This window comes from Pseudopipra pipra, chromosome Z (assembly GCF_036250125.1).
Source record: "Pseudopipra pipra isolate bDixPip1 chromosome Z, bDixPip1.hap1, whole genome shotgun sequence".
Taxonomy (NCBI): Eukaryota; Metazoa; Chordata; class Aves; order Passeriformes; family Pipridae; genus Pseudopipra; species Pseudopipra pipra.
The window spans coordinates 516,634-539,893 of record NC_087581.1 but is presented as its reverse complement, the minus strand read 5'-3'; the positions used below and the strand labels follow the sequence as shown (position 1 = coordinate 539,893).

Genomic DNA, 23,260 nt, shown 5'->3' with positions numbered 1-23,260 from the left:
CTCTCGGTCATTTTTCCTCCAGCCAGGAGCAATTTTGTAATAAGTGGAGGAGAGGAATCCTGAATTGAATCTGCCCATGTTAGGGAAGGTTCTTTTCAGTGAGAACCAAGAGCACAGAGTTTGAGGTAACACTCCCCATCCCCTTGGAGAAGACTGAGCCCTGCCACTGGAGGTGTTTGCAGAGGGCCCAGCACAGCACACTGGTGCTCCCTGTGCCAGGGGGAGGATTTCCAATAAAGGGGAACCAGCCACTGCCAGGGGACTCCACGGGCATTTGGCACTCAGTACTGGTGCTGTGGGACAGCATTTGAACAGTTAGTCGTGCCTGTCACAGCACAGAGAAAATGCTGACTGTATTTATCTCAAACTTCTATTGGAGTGTGCTCACTTTGTGATCAAGGGCAGAGTTGGTCACGTGTCAAAAGTTTATTCTGCCCACAAAGTCCTGCAACTTATGCATCATTCTGAAAGGGCACAGTTGTTATAAAAATGCATTTTGTTTTAAGAAAAATGCTTTCTAAGGTATTTGTAGCATATCAAAGTAGTTTCATTGTTATTTGAAATTCATGCTTCCGAGTAGTACTCAATTTCAAAAAGAAACTTAAAGTTTCTTGTTTAATCACTAATAATCCAGCATTAGAGAACATCCTGCCTTTTTTCCTTTTTTTTTTTTTTAATAGTAATAGGTCTGCTTTAATTAGAAAGGCTGTAATATAGATTAAAGCATTAAGCAAACTGGAATCCTCCCATCTCTCAGTTCTCAGTGAAATTATGAGAGTGCATGGAGAACCATTTAGATAATCAAAATTACAGAATGTCTCATTAAGGCATGTGCAATCAGTCATAGTAGGATGTTCAAAACCCCAAATCATGACCTTTTGTGACCTAGCAGGTGATTTTCTTTCCCCAAATAGTCTGTGACCTAGGGAGCAGATCCTGCAAAGCTTCACCTGAATAGACCTGGCCAGTCTAATAATGGGAAGAGAAGTTTGGAAGATGAGGACCTGCAGAAAGAACCCCAAGCAAAAGGCACCCAGGCTGTATTACAGCACACAGAACAGTCAGACAAACTGCTCCTGTGCCCACAGTGCTGATCCACGTGGAGACAGCCTGGGGAAGAGCTGACAGAAACCCAAGGGAAACAAAATTGGGAAGATCTGATTTGCTTTTTTGGGGGATTACATTCTTGGAAAAAAAGGCATTGTAGCAGTAACGCCCCATTGGTCTGTGAGACAAACCAACCATGTGAAAAGTGGATGAACAAAAACCACTCAGTGTACTTTCTGTCCACTGGGATAAAATTTTAATGGATAAAAAGCATCAGGTTTTTTGCTTAATGAAGAATCTCAGTTTTCAAATCCCATTTCTTGTGTAAATACAAAAGTATTTCCACTCAGTAGCCTGAATTTTGTGATTTTACTATGGCCTTTTAGTCCAGCAGGTTTGTAATTCAGAGGTGGTGTGTTCCAGGGAGTGGTTTGGTCTCTGTGAAAGTGAGAGAGAGCTTCAAGACTGAAGACATCAAAATGCTATTGCACACTATCATTGATTTGTGTGTGTGTACAATTAGCTTATGGTATTAATATAAAAAGTAGGTAGCTGCATCTAATGATTTTTTTGGAGTAATCTGAACCATCTGCCTCTAGATATTAAGGAGTTCACTCTTTAATCCAGATTATGGCTGACAAACTGGTTTTGGCATTCACGTTTCACTAGCACTGTGCCCTTGAAGAGCTGATGTGGCTGTAGAAACTCTCTTGCTCACAACTGTTGGTTTTAAAAGCATTTTTGGTTTGGCTTTCTCCTAGTTGTTTGCTTATAGCTCATTTCTTTTTTTTTTTTGAGAAGATGGCCTTTCTAATGAAAAGTATGTTGAGCAACCAGGTAAAGAATTTGGGACTTGGAGGTGGAGGGGAAGAAAGCAAAGAAGAAAGCACCCCTTCTGACCCAGCAGCAGCTGCAGGAATGACCAGAGAGGAGTATGAGGAATATCAAAAGCAAATGGTTGAGGAGAAGTGAGTACCTGTTCCCTTATTATCAGTATGGGGCTGATTCTTGGTAACTTTGTGCAGATAAAAATAACCCAAGAAAAAGGCAAACGTTCAGCTCTTCACTCTTTTTTAAAGCAGATGAATCTTTGCTAAAAGGACTTTCCAAAATAAAAGTTCACCTACTGGAAATGATAAAATATTATTTCCCCCTCCCTGCCCCCCCGTCCCCATCCTGCACCTGCCTCCCTGTGCTTCCCTGCTATCTCCACAGCTTGATGTGCTGAACTCATTTTGAGGTGGTGTTACTTTATCCAGACAAATTTTCCAAGCTCTTTGTAGTGCAGGATTTAATTCTAAAATACACGTGATTTTTTCTCCTAGAACTCCATGTGGAGTACACTTTCCATACATAATATTTCTTTGTCTGCATTTATTATGGCAGACATGAAAAAGTACTGAGTGCTATGTTAAATGGATTATATTTATCTAGAGCAGAGTTTTAACATGGTTATTTCTTCTAAAATCTGCTAAATAAAGCAGAATTGATTAAATCTCAGTTTTGTCTGTAAATGCAATCTTTACCATTTGTGTGGTGTTTAAAAATGAAAACAGAAGTAAAATGAGGACTTCGCTTGTGGGAGTTCAAATCATGCATAATTATAAATAAAACGATTGACTTTTAAAGCTCAAATGCATCTGTTCCTCTAATGGTCAATTACATAATGGTTGTGTAAATCCCCCTGGTAAGATGATTATAGGTGACAGGTTAATGACTGACGGAATTCGAGGTATCCAGGTCTGTATTTAGCATCAGACATTTCCATGGTGAAACCCTGGACAGGTGTCGTTTGGCTTGGAATAAAACACAGAATGTTTTAGTGTGCCTTCTGTCGAGGGATGTTTAAACAAGAAATAACCACCTACTGGCAGGAAGATGCTTTATGGAAACTGAGAAGCAACCCAGGATTCCTGGGACAGGGAAATGCCTGGAATAAGCATTATTTCTATAATGTTTTCCAGTGGTGTGTGTGTCCTTTACATGCTGAACTGTACCGAGGAATCGGGGCAGGAGAACTCCTGACAGTGCTTCAGGAACTGGAATAGGAACACCTGAAACATTTTAAAGAGCTCAGATCCCCTCAGGACACTGCCCACCGGTGTGGTTCTGTGCCAGACATCTCTGGCATGGGCAGGGGATGTTTCTGTTTCAGGGCTCTCTGGATTTTGCACAGTGTTCAGCTGTGCAGGAGTGCAGATCAGAGAATTAACAGTGCCTAGCTGAAGTTATACTCAGGCAGATTGTTGAACCCATAACCAAACTGGCTTTGGGTTCTTCTCATATTTTAGGTTTGGGGAGGGGTGGGTTTTTTTGTTTGGGGGGGGTTATTTTATTTTTAGAGACAGAGAAATTCCAAAAACTCATTTTGGAAGCAGGGGAAAAGTAATATTTCATCTTGCAAGTAGCTTTTACATGACAAAGTACCTATACTGAAACAAGACCAATTTTGCAATAGAATTTCCATGAAAATGCTACTGGGGGGAAAAAAATTAAAGGGAGAGGTGGAAAGGTGAATGCTATCAAAAGTTACCAAAAATCTTCAAGGAGACATATTTTGCAAATAAATACATAATTAATCTAACAAAAAATTGTGCAGACCAGTTCTTAAATCTAGTGAAAACATTTTATAAAATCACGAATGAAGTAAGTCCTTTTCCATACAGGGAAGCTTTTGAATTCCTTGCCACAGGAAATTATTGCCATTGTGAAACAGTGAACTGACAAAGAAAAGACCAGGGAAATTCCCAGGTGACAGAGGCCACCCAGGGCTGTTACAGCCAAGGATGTAGAGCCAGTGGCCATCTCCAGGACTCTGCACCACTGAGTCTGGAAGCTGGGCAGTTTTGATGCAGGATGCTTATACTCCTCCTAAATCCTTTCTCTACATGTCCACTCCCGTTTCCTGTGGGAGAAGGGACTCCAGGATGGCTAAACTCATATTCTGACCCAGAAAGACTCCCCTGCCCTTCTGTGTGGTGTCATACTAAGAGAGTGTCATGTTTGTAGAGCATGAGCACTGGCAGGCAGCCACGGCTCTGAGTGCCCCAGTGGAATTACCAAGGAATAAGGGCAATTTCTGTGTTCTGCTCATTGGAATTGTTCGTCCTTATAGTCAGCAATAACAGGCAGTACAGGTACAAACTCCAGACAAAGAGTATTAGCTCATCCTTCCTTATTCACAGGACTCAAGGGAACTATTCTGAGGACAAGCTTGGAGCACTGCAAGTCTGACCCCTTTGCATCACTTTACTGGCATTGCTCCTCTTGTGCCTTTGGACAAGTTACAGAACTTTGGGGAATAACTCCTGGGGGCAGCTTTTTGCAGCCCAGCACCTTGTTCAGTGTAAAAGACTGTATTTTATTAGCATCTTGAAGGAACATTTTTTCTGGTTTCCAGGATGGAAAGAGATGCAGCATTTGCCCAGAAAAAAGCAGAGCGAGCCTGTCTGAGGGTTCACCTGAGAGAGAAGTACAGACTCCCTAAGGTAAGCCTGGAGCTCGTGAGCTCAGCTCCCTCAGTGGCTGATTTTAAACCACACTCACTGCCAATGCACTATCCTGAAAATGGCAAAACTGCCTGCATTCCTGGGAGCCCCACTGCAGAAATGGAGAAGGCCAGAGCCATGGATTTCCCTAGGGGGTGCTTCGTTTAGACCTTTTTTCTATCAGATGAATCTAATAGAAAGGTTCTTGTAATCCCTCTCTATCCCTTCAGATCTGAAACAGGTGACTAGGCAAGTGGAGGATCTGCTCTGACCTCTCCTCACCATTAGTATACGCTCTTAACTTGGCAGCATTCAATAGCTGGAAAAAAAACCCTATAAGCACATAGGCAAAGTCCCTGAAAACTCCTGTACAAGGTCTACATTTGAGTTCTGCTAAACTTCTGAAGGCTCATTTGTACTTTCTCCCAAGAAGTGCAAAAGCAAACTGCCCATTCCTTTTTCTTTAGTGCTCCTGTTTGTCAAATATTCCCAGGAAAGGCAAAATATAGAAAGCAAGAGCTTCAAGCAACAGAGAACTGTGGAGGTTTGTTAAAAGCAGGCAGCAGCTGCAATAGCTTCTGGATCGTGACAGAAGCCACAGACAGCATTTAGATTGCTAGCTTTTTCCTGACATAAAAACACTTGGATACAAACAAGGATCACTCTCTACTAAAGAATCCATCTCATGTTAAATTTAACTGCTAAAAAATTTGGTGCTTAACCCAAGCAAGTCATTTAGGGACTCTGTCATCAACAGAAAGAGAGCAGCACTTCTAGCCTCACCTATCCCAACTTTCAAATAAGCATTTCAGGTGGAGTTGGGTCACCTCCCAGTGCCATATGCCTCTTGCAGAGGGAGGCCAGGTGACAGCTGAAATCAGGTAAAATGTATTCCACCCTTAAGAGCCCATTTCTTCCAATGCAGTAGCTGGAAAACATCCTGAGGGTGAGTTTAATTACAGAAAGATTAATTATGCAAAAAAAATTAAGTACAAGATTTTAAGTGGTTGATTGGATTGTAGGCCTAAATCTCTAAACACCAGCATTTTAATTAGCAGCTGAGTAGTAAAATATCATTAGGCTTTGTTGTCCTTTTGGAGGCATATGCTGAGATGGCCATTGGACAGCACTTACCTGTCCCCTCACCACGGTTTTCAAATGCAAGAGGGGCCTGTTTGGAAAGCTTCGGGATCCTGAAGTGCTCAGCTCTCAACTGAACATCAGCAGAGCTGGGTGTCTGTGATTTTGAAAGGCTCCCACCTGTGGGGCTTTTTCCAGCTGAGATGGTGTTGAGGTGCCCACAGACCCCCAGGGCTGAGCACCTCCTAAAGCCACGAGCAGGCCGTGGTGATCTGCCCCAGCTCCAGCAGGATCTTGGCTTTGCTAGGAACTGAGTGCTCTCTGGGGACAAATTCCAGTGATAACACTAGAAGACTTGCCTCCAAGGTAGAAGAGTAGCTCTAAGCCAGCAAATAATATTGCAGGATGTGCTGTTTCTGCATTTGTTTCTGCCCGTGTAGCATTTCTTGGTTTTATCAGCCCTTATGAAAACGTACATTATATCAGGAAGAAAATGAAATTATTACATGGATGCTATATGCCCCTGGAAAACAATTCAACTCTGTGATACAACATTCTGGCAGCAAAATGCTCTCAGACATGATAATGCATTAGTTATTTTGAAAACTGAAAGTCATTTCAGATAGCCTGGTATGGGCTAGAAAGTCTGCATATTGCCAGTATCGATCATTAGCACACATTGGAAATGAATGCCTGAAATTCAGGACTAAGCAGGGCCCCCTTTGCAGTGTAAAATCTAAAGCTCCATGCTATCTGGGCCAGATTTATAAGAGAAAGTAGACCCTTAATGAACCTAATCCTATTAACAGAGTTGTCAACTTAGATTTGTCATCAGAAAGATGTTTTTAGCCATGAGACATTTGATCTACGGGCAACTTTTTCATCTTTGGAGCATTCAACGCGTGACATTCGTAACAAACCACATTTTTTAAAAAATTATATAAATACAGAAATCAATATTTGTATTTAAAACCCAAGCAGGCAAACAAACAAACCAACCCACCAAACTCTCTTATGCACTTACTGCCTTGTTCCTGTGTGGGATTCGCACAGAGCCCTGAGCTGCTGGTGAGCTGTGGATAAAGGCAGTCCCAGCACCAATGGCAGGAGGCAGCAGTCCCCTCACACCATCTCTGCTCCAGGCTGTCCCTGTGTGGGGATGGCACAAGAGAGTGTTTGTGAGGGATAAGGCTGCTGGTTCCACCTGTGGCTTCCTGTACCTACTTGTCTCCTTTCCCTATACACGCAATGTTACAAAATAAAGTCGGTATTGCTGAACTGGCATTTGGTCTCATTTGCACCTTAATTTGGACAGAGGACTTGAAAATCAAATTGTAAGAAAGCAGCTATTTGGACTGTTTTCCCCTCACACCTACCTGTGTATCATGTATATGTGAAGAACTCTGCATCTATAACAAAACAAAATCTAACTACATCAGATGCATAATCGGGGTCAAAAAATATTATCTATCGCCTATGCTGCTGAATTGTCAGAATAATGTCTGACCCAGTTTTGGCCTGGGCACTCTCCCAAGCAGTTCCCAGGGCCAGTTTGGGAGTTAGGACAGGCATTCCCACTCGGCAGTTAGATGGGACCACCCTGTTTGGGAGGGTGAGAGAGTTCAGTGGCATCTCAGGGGGTTTTCCAGTCCAGCTGGCCTTGGGGCAAGACACCAGTGCCAGGCACATTTAACTTCCTAGAACAGATATTGCACCCCTGTTCTCAAAGATCCTGTAAGGGTGGCTGAACACCTGCAGAGACCTGGAGCCTGTGAAGATTAAAGGCATCAGGAGAGACACCCTCCAGTCCAGTGCAGTTTGCCAGGGCCCCCAGGGCTTGTCTGTATGGGCTGACTAGAGCCCACGGCCCCAGCTCTCTGCCCAGGAGCTCTCCCTGTTTTGGGTGCTCTCTGTGTATTCCGATGCAGGGCAGTGTCTCTGTCACTGTCAGAGCCATGTCTGGCCCTGGGAAAACCTCTCCTTATGAGAAAGCAAGCTTTAACTTTTCTTCGTAAGACTTGAAAAAACCCCCAAAGATAAAATCAGAAACTTAATCCTACGTGTCCACTTCAAATCAAAGGAAACAATAATCAAATCTGTCCAATTTTAGAAGAAAGACCATACACATATTAATGTGCTTCTTTGCTTCTTGCTGAGTAACCCCACTCTGCTGCAGCTCATTCTAGGACTGCTCAAGGACAAGCTCAGTGCCAAGTGGGTAGAGGCAGGTGACTTGGGCAGAATTGTACTGCTTTAGACCATATCTGAACACGTTCTTCTTTGGTCAGAACCTCCAAGCTGCTGTGCATCACATCTCAGACTTAAGTAGGACAGTGGGCCTTGGTGCAAAAACATGCCAGACAACTGTTCCCATTGCCAAAGATGTGAAATCACTACAGTAATGTGCAGTGATGATGTCTTAAATTATAAATAGTTCTAAAGAAAAGAACATGTGCGATTGTCTGCTTAGGGGCACTTCTCAGTAATTAGAACTGCATCTTTTTTTATCATCCTCTACTGCTACTTGGGAGGATTTCCAAAGGGCTAACTCTTCTCATAGCCAGCACTTGCTGATTAAAAGCTTAACACATTTTTTCCTGGTACACAATCAATAAAGGAAAACTCTGCTGATTGGGATATTGTTTCATGCTCCCACAGATCTGACAGCAGCAGCCCTTATCCAAAGGGATGAAGACATGGCCTCACCCATTTTAGCCACACAGGAGTAACAATCCTGATAGAGCTCTCCATAATTTCACAGGAGATATGGGGAGAAATCAGGTTAAAGGGAAGTAGAGTTATTGCAAACATAAAGCTGGACAAACACATCACAGTAAATAGTGTCTGTGCAGTCCATCACCCCCGTCTGCTTGTCCTGGCTGAGGCCTGAACTGACACATTGCTCATGTACATCCTTCCATTCATTCTTGCACTCATTCATGCAAACCCCAGACCCCTCACTCTCAAAAACACCTCCTGCTGATAGCATTGCTGCTTATTCATATCAGGCCTTTGCTGCTGTCATGCTTCATTTTGGAGATGTAATGAGGCATTAATGCTTATCTTTGATGTGTGAACTGTGTCAAAATATCCTGTTCTTCTGAGCACTGGATCCATCAGAATCCACCACAAAATGTGAACAAAATCACCATTGTTTGAAAAATTGCCGTAGCCCCACTGCTGGAGCGTTTCAGGGGGCAGGCAGGAAGCAAGTGTGTGTAGTGCTTACTGCATCTCAACCCTTTTAATTGCTTAACCAGTTCCTTCTCCTGTCTCCTTTTGCTTTCTCAGACTCACACCCAACCTCCATCCTCTCTTTTGTTGTCCAAGTCCTCCTATTACCCCACTTACCAGCACTGCAACACTGCTTTGATTATGTGCCAGGCAGCCCCTGCCCTTCATCACAACTCAGAGAGGCCAACCAAAGACCCAGGCAGAGTTTAGACGTGGTTGGGGAAGATGAGGACCCTTTTACCTTTAATTACCTTTAATTCTTTCCTAAGTTTCATGCATCTTTCCTCTGGAAGGCTTCAGTTTAGTGCTGATACCCAAAAATGCCCACCAACCCCAGGGCAATGGTAGCCACCCAGTTTTTCTAGAGCCATTGCTCCATTGAGCAGAAGCTGACAGGCAGACTCAGCAGTGTACTGCAGCAGGATTTTGGTGGACACAGATAAGTTGGAATGGAATTCCTGCAGGATCAGCAGGTTACCATGGCCAACACATATGTCAAAGATTTCTAAAATGGTAAGTGACACTGAGGGCTTCAGTTTTGACTGTGCTGAAGCCCTTCAAAAAAATACAGTAGACATTGTCTGAAAAATCTTAGGACTTGCATGGAGGCTGATTGAGCCCCTGAATTCACAAGTTGCACCCAAAAACTTTGACTGAAAAATCTGTGTTATCTGTTTTGGTTCTCCCTAAAAAAACAAAGAAATGAACAAAAAAGAGACTCCTCCTGGGAGAGCAGAAGTACTCTCATGTGCTGTTTTTATTTTCTGCTTTTTGTATCAGAGTGAACTGGATGAGAATCAAATACAGATGGCTGGGGATGACGTGGGTTTGCCAGAAGACCTGCAGAAGATGGTGGCACAAGATCAGGAGGAGGAAGAGGACAAGGACTCCATCCTGGGACAGCTGCAGAACATCCAGAACATGGACATGGATCAGATCAAAGAGAAGGCACAAGCCACCTTCACTGAAATGAAGCAGGCGGCCGAGCAGAAATGTTCTGTCATGTAGGAGAGCCACCACCATCAAGGGCTGTGACTTCAGCCTTGTCTCGCCAGGACTGCAGAGGGAGGGCAGGCAGAGGGATGCACTTAGCTCTAGAGCATAAACATAGAAAAGAGACAACAGAGAGAGACTTAAAACCCTGAGGGGAGGGGGGAAAGTTACGTGTTGTGACTGCCTAGGACAAAGTTAGAAGTCATCCTAATTTTTAACATAACATTTTTCCCCATGGAAAAAATGGCTCAAAAGAAGTTAATATTGGGGAAAAAATGTGCCTTTTTCCATGCTATTAAATGTGTGTTTTTTAGCAAAATTGTAATTCTGATACATCACATACAGGTAATCACTCATTTAATAGTGCTTTCAGAAATAAATGCATATATTTCTTATAAAAACACCTTTGTTTCAAACATTTTGAAACAAACACAGTATTCAAATGCTGACATTTGCTGCAAAAACTTGATTTTTTTTTTTGACCATCTCTGCATTAAATGTAGCAAAACACAAAAAGTGAAGGGTGTAACTCAACAGCTTGGGACAAAAGCGTTGTCATCTGTAACACTGAGTGGGGACTTGTAGGAAAGCAAGGCTTGGGAGCTGTCAGTGAGCCCTGCTCTGTAGCAGTGCAGGCTCATTTCCCAGTCTCTCAGTCTCCCAAGGCAGTTTGAACGTCGAGGGACAGCAGTGACTCTGCTTGGCTGCTCTGTGTGCCAAATTCTGGGGCCTGAGGTACCAGCACCAAACTTGCACAGGTTCAAACCAGCTCACCACGGTGATTCTGGGAGTCACCTCCATCGAAGGCTGAACGTAAATCTGGCCCCCCTGGAAGGTTCTTCCATGGCAGGGCACCTAAACCCTGAGGAGAAGCTTGGCTTTCACTTGTGCTAAATCTGACTGAGGCTGTCGGACAGGCAGGACACTGCTCCTGAGGGGCTCAGGCATTCTGTGAAAGGAAGGACTTTGTAACCTCTCCAAGAGCTAGCCTGTGAAATAAATTTGGAAAGGAATACATGTAGCACCTTCCTACAGGTTTATAAGTCTCTTTCTGTCTCTCTCTGTCTCCACCTAACCAAGTAAAAATATTAATTTTAAATTAACAAATGCAGTAAGTATGGTTTGTGTCCTTCCTTTCTCTTTCCCTTCCTTCCTTCCTTCCTTCCTTCCTTCCTTCCTTCCTTCCCTCCCTTTTCTCTTTGTCTTTTCTCTCTTTCTTTTTACCCCTTTGTCCACACTTGGACAGGAGGAAAAATTCTCCCTTTTGGCCAAGTCACCTCTGCAGTGAGGCAGAGAGGAGGGTGAGGGAGAGAGGTTCCCCTCCTGCTCCAGCAGGTGCTGGGTGCCAGGATGGCCAGGGAGGGCCACTGTACCACCTTCTGCTGCAGCACTGGCACAGACAGTATGACACGGGAAAAGGCCAGAGAAAATCAGCTACTTTTAAAAAGCTCATTATCATCGATGGTTACAATGGTATCCACCTCCATGTCTGCAAAAGGACAGAGAGGGCACTGTGCAACTTTATGTGTTCATCATATATGGACTGTGTTTTATTAATCCAGGCAAATATATTTCTTTGTATGTCTTTTACCTATTTTCTACTAGAATCCTTTCTAGCATTTCAAGCTGATCATCATTTTTTTCCTTGATGTTACTGGTGAGCACTTTTGAGTTAAAATGTGCCTGGGACATCCTAAAAATTTTACTAAAAGCATCTGGTGGTTTAAAGGACCTAATTAAATTCATCAGCAGATATAGGATCAGCACTTTCATGGTTTAAAGGGTCAGAGAAGAAAGTACAGTCAGAATCACCAAACAAGCGGTTAATGGGATTCCAAAAAATGTCAGGGCTGGCAGAGGCAAGCAGGACTGAGAGGGGGCTGTGTGGAATGGGAGCCCTGTGCAGCCCCAGTGCAGTGCTGCTGTCAGGGGAGTGGGCTGCCCTAGGCAGCACCGTTAGACCACAGACTCACACCCCCTCAGTCTGCAGTGGCAGAAGGAATCACTTTCTGATCCCAGACGGTACTTCCTTGGTGTGCTGGAGCCAAGGCTTGCACCTGCCCTGGGGTGGCATCGGGCTGGGCACTGGAGCAGTGGGGTGCACTGGGTACAGTGGGGTGCACTGGGTACAGTGGGGTGCACTGGGTACAGTGGGGTACACTGGGTACAGTGGGGCCCGGCTCCAGAGGCAGGGGATGACCCAGCACCGTTGGCCCAGATCTCCCTGAGAACCCTTGTGCAGGGTGTTATGATGGCCAGGGCAGAGCAGCAAATCTGCCCTCAGCAGGAGCCTGATCCTCACCCTGCTGGAGGTGGCTGCCTGCTCCCTGCCAGCACCTGCAGGGCTCATCCCTCAGCACCGGCTCCCCCTGTCCTCAGACACCAGAGCAGGCTGGGCAGGCACAGGGGCAGGAGGGGGCAGGGCCACACTGGGTACAGGGCACTGGGCATGCAGCTCTCCAGGTGTTTGTCCCTGGGGAGCCTGGAGCAGGGTGTGCAGGCAGGCAGGCTGCACACTCACTCTGCTCCAGCTGGCAAGAAAAGGGAAAAAAGGTCTTCCTCCAGTGTCTTTCTCCAACGTTCTTCTCCGATGTCTTGCACTAAACCTTTCTCCTAAGGCTGCTGGAGCCTTAAGGCATAGCCACTGCATGTGTGTGCATGTGCACATGTGTGTGTTTGGGCATGTGCTTGTGTCCCTATGCGTGCACAAACACACGTGTACATGTGTGCACGCACCTATGCACGTGTGAGCGTGGACATGGACATGTCTGTGTGTCTGTGTGTGTGCTGGACAGAAGAGGAGCAGATTAAATTGTTAGGTCACATGGGAGCTACTGCTGGATGGACCCTACCTGGGATTTGGGTTCTTATAGTTAATAGGATCGCTGGAGCTCAAGGCCGTCATCCCATCAAGATAAATGTCTCTAGTGCCCACTTTTAAGCAATCTGAATTCAATTAGGCTAATTGGAAAACAAGTAAAGAAGGATTGCATTAATATAGCCTTATAGCATGAACCTCCACTCCCTCCCTCTGGAGGGATGGCTGAGCACGGCGAGCCTGAATGTGGGAGCCCTCACACCCAGCCCATGGTGCTCCCACCAGGAAAGGCTGCCCAGCTCCCAGAGCAGCTACAGCCTATCCCATACCCACAGCCCAGACTGGCACCAAGGCAGCAGGCTCTCTGTGCAATTCCTGCATGCCAAAGAGCACTTTGTCCATGGAGAAAACACAACTGACTCTCCTGGGGCAGATAAAGAAAAATCTCACCAGAAAAAAAAAAGGCAAGGCACAAGCAATGTAGTGACAGCAGCTTCCTTGGGCACTGTGCTTTCAAGAAGGTTCTTAAACTGCACACCTAGGAATTTCCGGGGAGCAAAAAAGCAAAGCCTTTTTTTCCAGTTTTGAACAATCTGTTGGATTATACAGAGCACGCAAACTGCAGGAGGACTTCTGGATTTGCTGTTGATTTGCTGTGTGACCCTGGAAGCCCCATTTATCTTTCAGGGAGGTGCTCCCTGCTGCACATCTCTGGTCCAGAGAGTGATGTCCCACCTGCAGTGTGACTTCAGCTTCAAATGTCTGCCCTGTCAAGGCAGTAATTATTTCAGCTTGATATAAGGAAAAGGCAGGAGCACAGGAAGAATCTGTGGCATGTTATGGTGCTGATTTCATTGTGTGAAGCCACGTCCCATACATATGTCTCAGCAGCACCAAGAGGATGAAAACTGTTCCCATTTAGTCTTTATATGCATGTGCAGGAAGGAGGTACAGCAGACAGCTGCACTTTAGAGACTGTCCATCTTGAGAACTTTTGCTAGTTTCCAAGCATAATTGCAGCAGTAATTATAATAATATATTGCCAAAAATAAAAAAGCTGATGGAATGGGGAGTATCTCTTGGAAAGGCAAGTAACAAATCCTGTCCCTTTCAGCCTCTAACGAATACTCAAATTTGATTGTGATTGCCTCTGTAAACATCCAAAAGTAAACAGTCTTTTCGAGGCTGTGATGTACCATAGATAAGTTTCTGAGGCTTCATACCAACATGACACAGGTCCCAGGGGACCCTGTGGCAGCAAGGGATTCAACTGACAGGACGTTAGACCCAAAGGGAACTGTTCAGTTACCTTTCTTCATCATTCTAAATTCTGTTACCAGAGAACCATCAGACTTCCTCCCTCCCCGCAGCACTGTGCTGCCTCACATGCCTGCCTGTGCCTCAAGTGTGGCAAGAGAGAAAAGACAGATTTGGAGCTGGGAGAGGCAGAGCTCTCTCTGCTCTGCTACAGGGTTATGGGGTTTTTTCAGGCATTTTTTTCAAATCGGGACCAAGGGAGTTGCTTCCTCTTTCAACAGCTCCACTCCCCTGCAAGAAGGATGCTCCCGTGACAAACGTATGGAAAATACAGCTGTAGCAGTCTGCTGCTGAGGAAAGAGGATCCTTCTCTGTTAGGGAGGAAGGTCTCTTGTGTCCTGTGTGGGACTCATGCACCCTGCTTCAAGGGTGGAAGGTTATTCTGCTGAACAGTCACACTGTGATTAACAGCACAAAAATTGAGCCTTGCCCCTGTGACTGCCGATTTTGACAGACACCCTAACAGCAGTATCTGTGCCAGAATCCAGTGCCCTTCGTGGCACTGACTAAAGAGGTTTGCACCTTCGTCTCACCTTGCTATCCTTCTTCTACAAGCAAAAATTATTCCCAAATTTGCCCAGGGCTTCTGGAAGGACGGGCATGTTCTGTGTTGGTTGTGACTGCTGTAAAACCCCAGCTCCAAATTAGAAGAAATTAGGGACATTGCACAGTTCATTCATCTTCACTAATAGAGTTCTTGGGAAATACACATGTAGATTACGGGAACACAATGGCCCCTGACTGATTGCTTTGAGTACCCTCCAATGCCCCTACAATGGTATTGACTTGCTTTTTATATTGTGCACAAAAGCCACACTAACCTTTTCTTGTCTCTTCTGTTGGCCTCTTCCCTCTTTGAAAACGGATGGCTGAGTTCTTTCGGCCCCAAACCACTCCCCCACTCCCAAGCAGTCCGTGAAGGCAAACCTCACCTGGAGCTAGAAAAAGCCATGCCCTTCTAAAAGTAATTAACTTTGGGACACAAGACCATAAACCTGCAAAACGTGTCTGCACTGGCAGAAGCAACCACTGCCAATCTTTGAAGTGATTCCTCTGGAAAAACCTACACAAAATGCAGCTTGTTTTGGTAGGAGAGGAAGTAAAAATGAGGATTTATTGAGTGCGGTCATTCCTTTTATTAGACTAGCAAATATATCTGGAGAAAGCAGCACCAACAATGGTGTTTTTCATTCACATACACTCTCCTCAGGCTTCAAATGGAAGCATCTTCAAAGCTAAGTGGAGGCTGAAAACCACTCTGGATGTGACTGTGTTTGTCACTTAAACCACCTGGGACAAAAGACATCTGGTGCCTCAGAGGAACTGGGAAGTGCTAGCGTAAAAAGCAATAAAGTGATGGAAAGAGAAAAGCAGCAAGAACATTGATGCGGGAGACGTGATGCCCTTGCCTGGTTAGGGCTGCGTCCACGTCTTCCACCAAGCCAAGTACCAAGTGATGTGCGGGATCTGGCTCTGCCTCACCTCCACAAACATTTGTACATCCCCCATGAAACCATGCCCTGGCCGCTCCCCCCAGCCTCCCTCGCGCCGCGGAGGACAGGGTCACAGAATCGGTTCTTCTCACAGGTTCTGTTCTATACCAGCACCTCGGAAAATTTCCTCACAAATATCGCCTAGCACGTGCCCCGGGCTTGTGAAGTCTTAAAGGCCGAGTCCACCTCCTTCAGGTGTCTCCCGCGTCCCTGTTGCCCACAAGCGCCCGGTCTGTAAAGCGCCTTTGGAGGCATCCGGCCGCAGGGCGAGCGTCCCGCAGGGCACCAGCGCAGCGGCGTTCACCCCAGTGCCCCTGACCCAGCCCGGCGCAGCGAATCCTCCCGCGGGGCAGCTTTCGGGTCAAAACCGACGCGCGTAAAATCCGTCCGGGAGGGATGTGTGCTGGAGCCGTCGGGCAAGAGAAACGCTCCGAGAGCCGCCGCACAGCTGCCGCACCGGCTGCCCTCCGGCCCGGGAGCCCCGGGCTCCCGCCCTTCCCCGGCCGCTCCGCTGAGCCCCTGTTACCGGGCCCGGCCGCCGCGCCCCCGGCAGCGGCTCCCGCGACTCCCGCCGTCCCGGGTCGGTGCCGGCGCGCCCGGCGCGCCGCTCGTCGCCCGTCCCACCGCGGTTTCCGAGAGCGCTGCCCGTGTCCCGCGGCTCCGGCTGCGGGGCTCGGCGGGGAGCCCTGCCCGGGCCAGCCACCGGCTGCGGCGGGGGCCGGCCCGCCCCTCCCCGAGGGCCCCGGATGGCATCGCCCGGCGCCGTCCGGGGCCGGCGGGGCGGGGCGGGGCGGCCGGCGGGGGCCGGGGGATGCCCTGCCTCCCCCTCCACGCCGGAGGGGCGCGGGGGCCTCGCCTTCCTTCTCTCCCACCGCCCCCCGGCACTCCTCCCCCGCCCCAAGGAGGCCAGCCCGCCCGGCGGCGCCGTGCCAGAGCTGCCCGCGCCGCCCCGGGGCCGGGCGGGACCGCAGCGCCGCGCCGGGGCCCCGGGCCGGCCGCCTCATGCACCCGCCCGGCGCCCCGCTCGCCATGGCCGAGGGCGCCTTCTCGCTGTCCGCCCCGGCGGCGCGGAGCCCCGGGGGGAACCCGTCGAGGCTGCACAGCATCGAGGCCATCCTGGGGTTCACCAAGGAGGACGGGCTGCTGGGCGCCTTCCCGCCCGACGGCACCGCCAAGGAGGCGGACCGGCGGGGGCCCCGGCACTGCCTTCCCAAGATGCCCGGAGAGCCGCCGCCGGCCGAGCCCCAGGGCCGCGCCGAGCGCTTCCAAGGTGAGCGCGGTGGGGCGAGGCTGGGCCCCGGGGGGCGGGCGGGCGGGCGAGCGCCGCTGCTCCGCGCCCTCGGGCGGGCCCCGCGGGCAGATCCCGCCGGTGACCCGCCTGTCTCCCCCTCGTAGAGCCGTACTGCCCCGGCAGCGCCAGCCCCGAGCTGCCCGCCGGCAGCAGCGGCGAGGGGAAGCCGTCGGACGAGGAGCAGCCCAAGAAAAAACACCGGCGGAACCGCACCACCTTCACCACGTACCAGCTCCACGAGTTGGAGCGCGCCTTCGAGAAGTCCCACTACCCCGACGTGTATAGCCGAGAGGAGCTGGCCATGAAGGTCAACCTACCCGAGGTCCGCGTCCAGGTAACGCCCGGCCCGGCCCCCCGCGACGGCCCGGCCCTGCCGGCCCCGGCATCGGGCAGCCCCACACGGCACGGCCCGGCGCGGTTCGACGCGTTCGCGGCGGCCGGAGCAGCACCGATCCGGCGCTCGGGCCCGTGAGCACAGCACGACCCCGGCCCCCTCGCCCCGGCCGGTGCGCGGCTGAGCGGCCCCGCGGGGCTCCGCCGGAGCGCCGGGCGCGGCAGCCGCACGGCCCCGGTCCGTGGGGACAGCGCGGGTCTCGGGGCCGGTTTGTGCCCGGCAGCTGCTTCTCAGTGCCGCTGCCCTTTGAGTGGCGTGTCCCAGCCCGGGGCCGCCGAAGCCCCTATGCTACGGGGTGGCGGCGGGTGGACAGGTGGGCCAGCTCTGCCGCGGGGCTGTTTTCCACCGAGTGCGAGGCACTGGGAAACGCCCGAAGCCCCCAAACCCCTTTCTGCCCTGGCTCGGCACGGTGCAGCACATCGCCTGCTGCGTGCTTCCCTCGCTCTCTTTCAAGTGCATCCCTGCACCCAGGGGCGAGCCTCTGCCCGGGGCCCGACTGATACGGCTGTGCTTGCAGGTGTGGTTTCAGAACAGACGGGCCAAGTGGAGGCGGCAGGAGAAGCTGGAGGTGACCTCCATGAAGCTGCAGGACTCGCCCATCCTCTCCTTCAACCGCTCGCCGCAGGCAACACCCATGGGTCCTCTCAGCAGCAACCTCCCCCTGGAGACGTGGCTCAGCCCGCCAGTGCCCAGCAGCACGGCCCTGCAGACCCTGCCTGGCTTCGTGGCCTCACCGCAGAGCCTGCCCGGCAGCTACACACCACCGCCCTTCCTGAACTCTCCGGCAGTGACCCACGCGCTGCAGCCCCTGGGGGCCATGGGGCCGCCGCCGCCTTACCAGTGTGGGGCCACCTTTGTGGACAAGTTCCCCTTGGACGAGGCAGACCCACGCAATACGAGCATTGCCGCCCTGCGGCTGAAGGCCAAGGAGCACATCCAGTCCATCGGCAAGCCCTGGCAGACAATCTGAACTCCCTCTCAGCACCTGGGAGAAACCCATGGGGAAGGCCCGTCCCAGGATGATTGAGGGACACCCTCGCCCTGCCTCGGCTGCCCCGGATGGCTGGGCACAGGAGGGCTGTCCCTTGCACCGGCCTTTCCCCCACGCCTTGACTTGCTTTGTATTTTGTGGTCCCTTTAATTCCCTTTTCCACATGCCCTGAAGAGTTAGGGGCCCAATCATAGCTTAGGAAAAACAATCTCTTTTGTTCTGTCTCCTTGGCTGGATCCTTTAGTCACAATAAAAGCTGCAGTAGGGCAAAGAGCTGTGTAAGGTGCCTGGGAGCCCAGGTATCCTGCCGTACCTGGGGAGGGGGTTCTGCTTTTGCACCATTAAATGGCAACATCTGCATGGAGGCTGCGCATCATGTTTCTGCACTCAAATGGGCTGCTCGGGCTGGACCCTCTGCTGCCTGTGATGCGTGGAGGGGTGGGAGATGCCTGGCTGTGGACTCTTCTCCTCCTCCTCCAGCAGCAGGAGCTGGCTGTGGCCCTGGGGTCTGCAGCCCCACAACAGGGAGTGTGGCCGGATGAGGGTCCCCCCTGGGCACAGAGGCGCCGGGGCCCTGGCATGTGGGCCAGGCACAGCACTCCCACAGCTGCTCTTGCAGGGCAGCCCTAGGTTCAGGTGGGCTTTGCCTGCCCCCTGCCCAGGCAGACCGGGGGCCTTTGCTGCCTCTGCAGAGGAGGGGAATGGCAGGGGTCCCGGTTCCCTGCAGCCCAGCTGCTGTGGTGGGAGACAGACGGTCACTTCCTGGGCACTGGACACCCAGCTGAGGCCTGGCGGGCGCATTCTGCCTGGTCTGGCTGCCCAGCACAGCCCCCGGAGGCTGGCACGGCGCTGGGCCGTGCCTGCTCCCCTGCCCACCCAGTGCCCATCGCCCGCCTGCCGAAACTAAAACTGCGGCATCTTTATTTTTCATTATCTCCGTTACTGCCTGTAATGGGGCTGAGAAGCTGTAATGAAACACCCCTTCTCCTCCACTGGGCATGGGGTGCTCTACACACTCGGGAGGTTGTGGCAATTAACGTTTCTCATTAGGGAAGAGAGAAAGATGCACAAGTGCCCTCATTGTGTTCTGGGGATGATTCAATGCAGACTTGGGAGACCTCTCCTTTCACCATTTCCCACTCGTTGTGGCCAGACAAAGGCTGGCGTCTAATTATATTTTCACAATCTGTGCGTATCTTTTAAGAGTCCTGTCAGAAACAAGTATGTCAACTTTGTTCAGCTTCACTTCGGAGAGCTTTTTAACCTTAGACAGCAGTTTCTAAACATCCCTTCACAGCCTTCTCCACAGCAGCCCCCATCTATTGTCTGGAGAGCTTCTTTTAAAGATAATAATAGGAATCCTTCTGTTTCCAAACGCCTTTTCCTCTCTCCCCAGCCTCCCTGCAGATCCAACCTGCCTCTCTGGACCAGAGCACACACTGTGCCCAGGCCCCCTGGCCTGCCATCCCTGAGCCATGCTGGTTCAGGGCATGCAGGGAGGCCCCGTGAATGTCCCCCCTGACTTCAGGGGGAATGAAGCCCTGCTGGGGCAGACCCTCCTGTTGTGCTCTGGACTTGACGGTGCTACAGTGTGTGTGTCCGTGGAGGTGCCCAGCCTGCCCAGCACACAGCTCTTTGCTCCCTTGGCAAAGAGGTGGAAGTGCTGTCAAGGGAAGAAGCACCATCGCTATCGGGACCGGGGGGGTATTTTGCTAACTTCTAGCAAGGAGACCTGAGTGAACTTCTGGGGGGAGGAGAGGAGAACAACAACCCTATTGCTTCAGTTTTTAGGTCTTACTCCCATGGTCCTTTCACAGGTGAGCCTTGCTTGCACCACCAAGGATGCTGGGGTCGCAAGAAGGTACATCTCTTCTGGTGGCTACGAGGGAAGGATTTCTCTTGGTGTGCTTGAGAAGTGCCCGCACAGCCTGGGCTGTGTCAGCCACAGACACGCACTGAGGAGTGACTGCACAGGCTCTGCACACTCTTCCTCCTTGGGGGGAACAATCTCACTTGTCATTACTTGGGAATGAGTCAACTCCCCAAAACTGCAGTGGTGCTTTTCCACATTTTGACACTCCTGCCTGCCCTCCCTCCCTGTTGCCTCCAGTTCTCCTGTATCCTCAAAAGCCATTGGAAAGAACCCCCTGACTTCCTCATCAGCTGTCAGCACTGTAATGGATCGACTGTGTGCCATCATGTCCTTCAAGGAAAGCTATGAGTTTACTGCTAAAAATAAATATTTTACCAGCTAAACATAACTGGGCAAATAAAGGGACAGGCATATGCAAACTCACATCTTTCTTCTACCCTATCTAGTTTTCCATGTTCCTACACTTTCTTTTAAATTGTCCCTTTCCTTTTTAAAAGCTCATTTGTTCATTTTGTTGTAAATATCTTCTCCTTCTTAATTGGGTGCTGAGTCTAATAATCCTGCCTCGGCTTGTTAACTGTACAATAGCAGTCAGAGTTAATGACCCATTAGTGATTAATTCCTTAAACAGCATCTAATTGCTCACTGTAAAACCTTTTCTTAAAACTGGATTAAATCATCTAGATCCTTAACCACTTCTTTACTCTAACTTTGCTAAGGCTATTAGCATGGCCTTTACTGAGTGGTCTGTTTCTTCCTTTGCTTAAACTGTATTAGCAAGATAGTATTTTTAGTGTCTATATTTATTTGCAACATCTGACGTTCTAAGGAAGAATAATATTGATAAAAGACTGCCAGTGAATGAATAATTATGAGGAAAACACCATAATGCAACTTGGCCTCAATAGCACCACTTCTCAGCAGAAAGTGTACTCTGATCTCCCTTCCCATCCTTGTCGAAAATCTTGTCAGTATTCAAGAAAAGTAGCAAAGACACCAGACCTGTTTAAGCCAAGGAGAGTTTGGAGGTGTGATTCGGCTCAGTGGTTTCCCAGTGGAGCAGGACTGGCTCTCTGTCCAGGATGGCCCCTCAGTTGCTGCTGGATGGGTCAGAAGCTGTCATCCCCTCTGGAGCAGCAGGGCGGCTGTCGTGTGCTCCACTGCCACGACAGGTCACAGCCCCTGGGAGATGAAAACACACAGAGCTCAGCCACAGTTTGGATTTCTGTTACCAACTGCTGCAGTTGAGGGCAATACTGTTCCCTTCTGCTGAGGACATGTCAACGCAGGGAGTTGAAGGACCGTGTTTCCATCTGCCCTGGCTACATCTGACAGGCATTTCAATTAAGAACATTTAGTTTCTTACTACTGAAAATCTCAAGTATCTGTTCAAAGCTCCTGGCTACATATTTCCTCCATCTCCCGGGACATACTGTGAAGTCCAACAGGTATTAATTAATTCAAGGGGTTTCCCTTCAGCTACAGTGGTTTTGGGCTGGACGCTGAGGTTCTCTCTTCTGCGCAATCAGCGTCCTCCTGTGTCAGTTATAAACCTTGGGACTTTATCAACTCCCTTCGGTCATTTGTCAGCCACAGAGTACCCACCTATGAAATGTTATCACAGGAGAAAATAGTGGAATAAAACAAACAAAAGAGGGCAGAACGAGAAGCTGGTTACACTAGGACACTGGTCACTCTGACAACGTTACCAGTTTCTCTGGTAGAATCAATACTGTGTCTCCTCTCAGCATCTCTGTGTTCTGCCAAGGCATGATGTGAAAACTGGCTGACATTTGGCAGTCATCCCTCTGTCATATGACATTTCTGCCCCACTAAGATTGGGATTGCAGAGCCGGTCTCAGTGGAGCGGCTGAGGGACTGCAAACAGCAGCCGCGGCCCCGGGGCTCACCCGGCACCCGAGCGCACCGGGGCTGCCCTGTCCCGGGGCTCCCCTGTCCCGGGGCTCCCCTGTCCCGGGGCTCCCCTGTCCCGGGGCTCCCCTGTCCCGGGGCTCACGGCCGGCTCTCCCTTGTCCCGAGGCTCCCCTCACGGCCGGGGCTTCTCTGTCCCCGGGATTCACCGGGGCTCACCGGGACTCACCTATCTCCGGGGTTCACGGGAACTCCCCGCACGGCCGGGCTCCTTGGGGCTCACCGACTTCCCCCGCACTCCCCTCACGGCCGGGGCTGTCCTGTCCCCGCGCTCCCCTCACGGCCGGGGCTGTCCTGTCCCCGCGCTCCCCTCACGGCCGGATCTCCCCTGTCTCCACACTCCTCTCACGGCCGGGGCTCCCGTGTTCTCGCACTCCCCTCCCGGCCGGGTCTCCCCTATCCCCACACTCCCCTCCCGGCCGGGGCTGTCCTGTCCCCACACTCCCCTCACGGTCGGGGCTGTCCTGTCCCCACACTCCCCTCCCGGCCGGGTCTCCCCTGTCCCCGCACTCCCCTCACGGCCGGGGCTGTCCTGTCCCCGCACTCCCCTCACGGCCGGGGCTGTCCTGTCCCCGCACTCCCCTCACGGCCGGGGCTGTCCTGTCCCCGCACTCCCCTCACGGCCGGGGCTGTCCTGTCCCCGCACTCCCCTCACGGCCGGGGCTGTCCTGTCCCCGCACTCCCCTCCCGGCCGGGGCTCCCCTGTCCCCTCCCGGCCGGGTCTCCCCTGTCCCCTCCCGGCCGGGTCTCCCCTCAGGCCGCGGCCGGACCCGTGCACGCGGAACGGGATCTCCCGCGCCTGCCCCGTGGGCGGCGCGATGGCGCCGCTTGGCGGCCGCGGCGGACACTCGCGATGCTCAGCCGCCGGTGCCGGGCCGGGGGAGCGGCGGGAGCGCGGCGGGAAGGGCGCGAGGCTGAGGGGAGGGAGTGGGGCTGAGGGGAGGGAGCGGGGCTGAGGGGAGGGCGCGAGGATGAGGGGAGGGAGCGGGGCTGAGGGGAGGGAGCGGGGCTGAGGGGAGGGCGCGAGGATGAGGGGAGGGAGCGGGGCTGAGGGGAGGGAGCGGGGCTGAGGGGAGGGCGCGAGGCTGAGGGGAGGGCGCGGGGCTGAGGGGCTGCCGAGGCAGAGGGGCTGCCGAGGCAGAGGGGCTGCCGAGGCAGAGGGGCTGCCGAGGCAGAGGGGCTGCCGAGGCAGAGGGGCTCCCGGCAGAGCTCCCTGGGGGGGTAAGCACCGCACGCTGGGCTTAGCCCATCTTTGGGAAGGCGGCGGCAGCGTCCCTTTATTGAAAAGGAGCGAGATCAGGGAGCAATT

The 23,260-nt window shown here is 51.0% G+C and overlaps 2 protein-coding genes and 1 long non-coding RNA gene across 4 annotated transcripts; 2 read left to right on the top strand and 1 right to left on the bottom strand.

Moving 5' to 3' along the window:
- The first annotated feature begins 1,848 nt into the window (after nt 1-1,848).
- Nucleotides 1,849-10,949, top strand: LOC135407367 (complexin-4). Its single transcript, XM_064642343.1, has 3 exons — nt 1,849-2,015; nt 4,448-4,535; nt 9,630-10,949. The coding sequence occupies exons 1-3, from the start codon at nt 1,849-1,851 to the stop codon at nt 9,855-9,857; spliced, it is 483 nt and encodes a 160-aa protein (XP_064498413.1). The 3' UTR covers nt 9,858-10,949.
- LOC135407370 (uncharacterized) lies at nt 9,589-22,352 on the bottom strand. The gene is made up of 3 exons (XR_010426843.1): nt 22,121-22,352; nt 21,022-21,201; nt 9,589-9,943 (listed from the first exon to the last, which is right to left on the bottom strand). It is a non-coding gene; the product is annotated as an uncharacterized LOC135407370 (long non-coding RNA).
- Nucleotides 16,244-18,510, top strand: LOC135407364 (retinal homeobox protein Rx2). 2 transcript variants are annotated; one of them, XM_064642339.1, is made up of 3 exons: nt 16,244-16,740; nt 16,866-17,083; nt 17,673-18,510. In XM_064642339.1, the coding sequence occupies exons 1-3, from the start codon at nt 16,473-16,475 to the stop codon at nt 18,123-18,125; spliced, it is 939 nt and encodes a 312-aa protein (XP_064498409.1). In that variant the 5' UTR covers nt 16,244-16,472; the 3' UTR covers nt 18,126-18,510. The 2 variants fall into 2 exon arrangements, with proteins under 2 accessions (XP_064498409.1, XP_064498408.1); XM_064642338.1 differs by having other exon boundaries at nt 16,246-16,740; nt 16,866-17,095.
- Nucleotides 22,353-23,260: the final 908 nt, after the last annotated feature.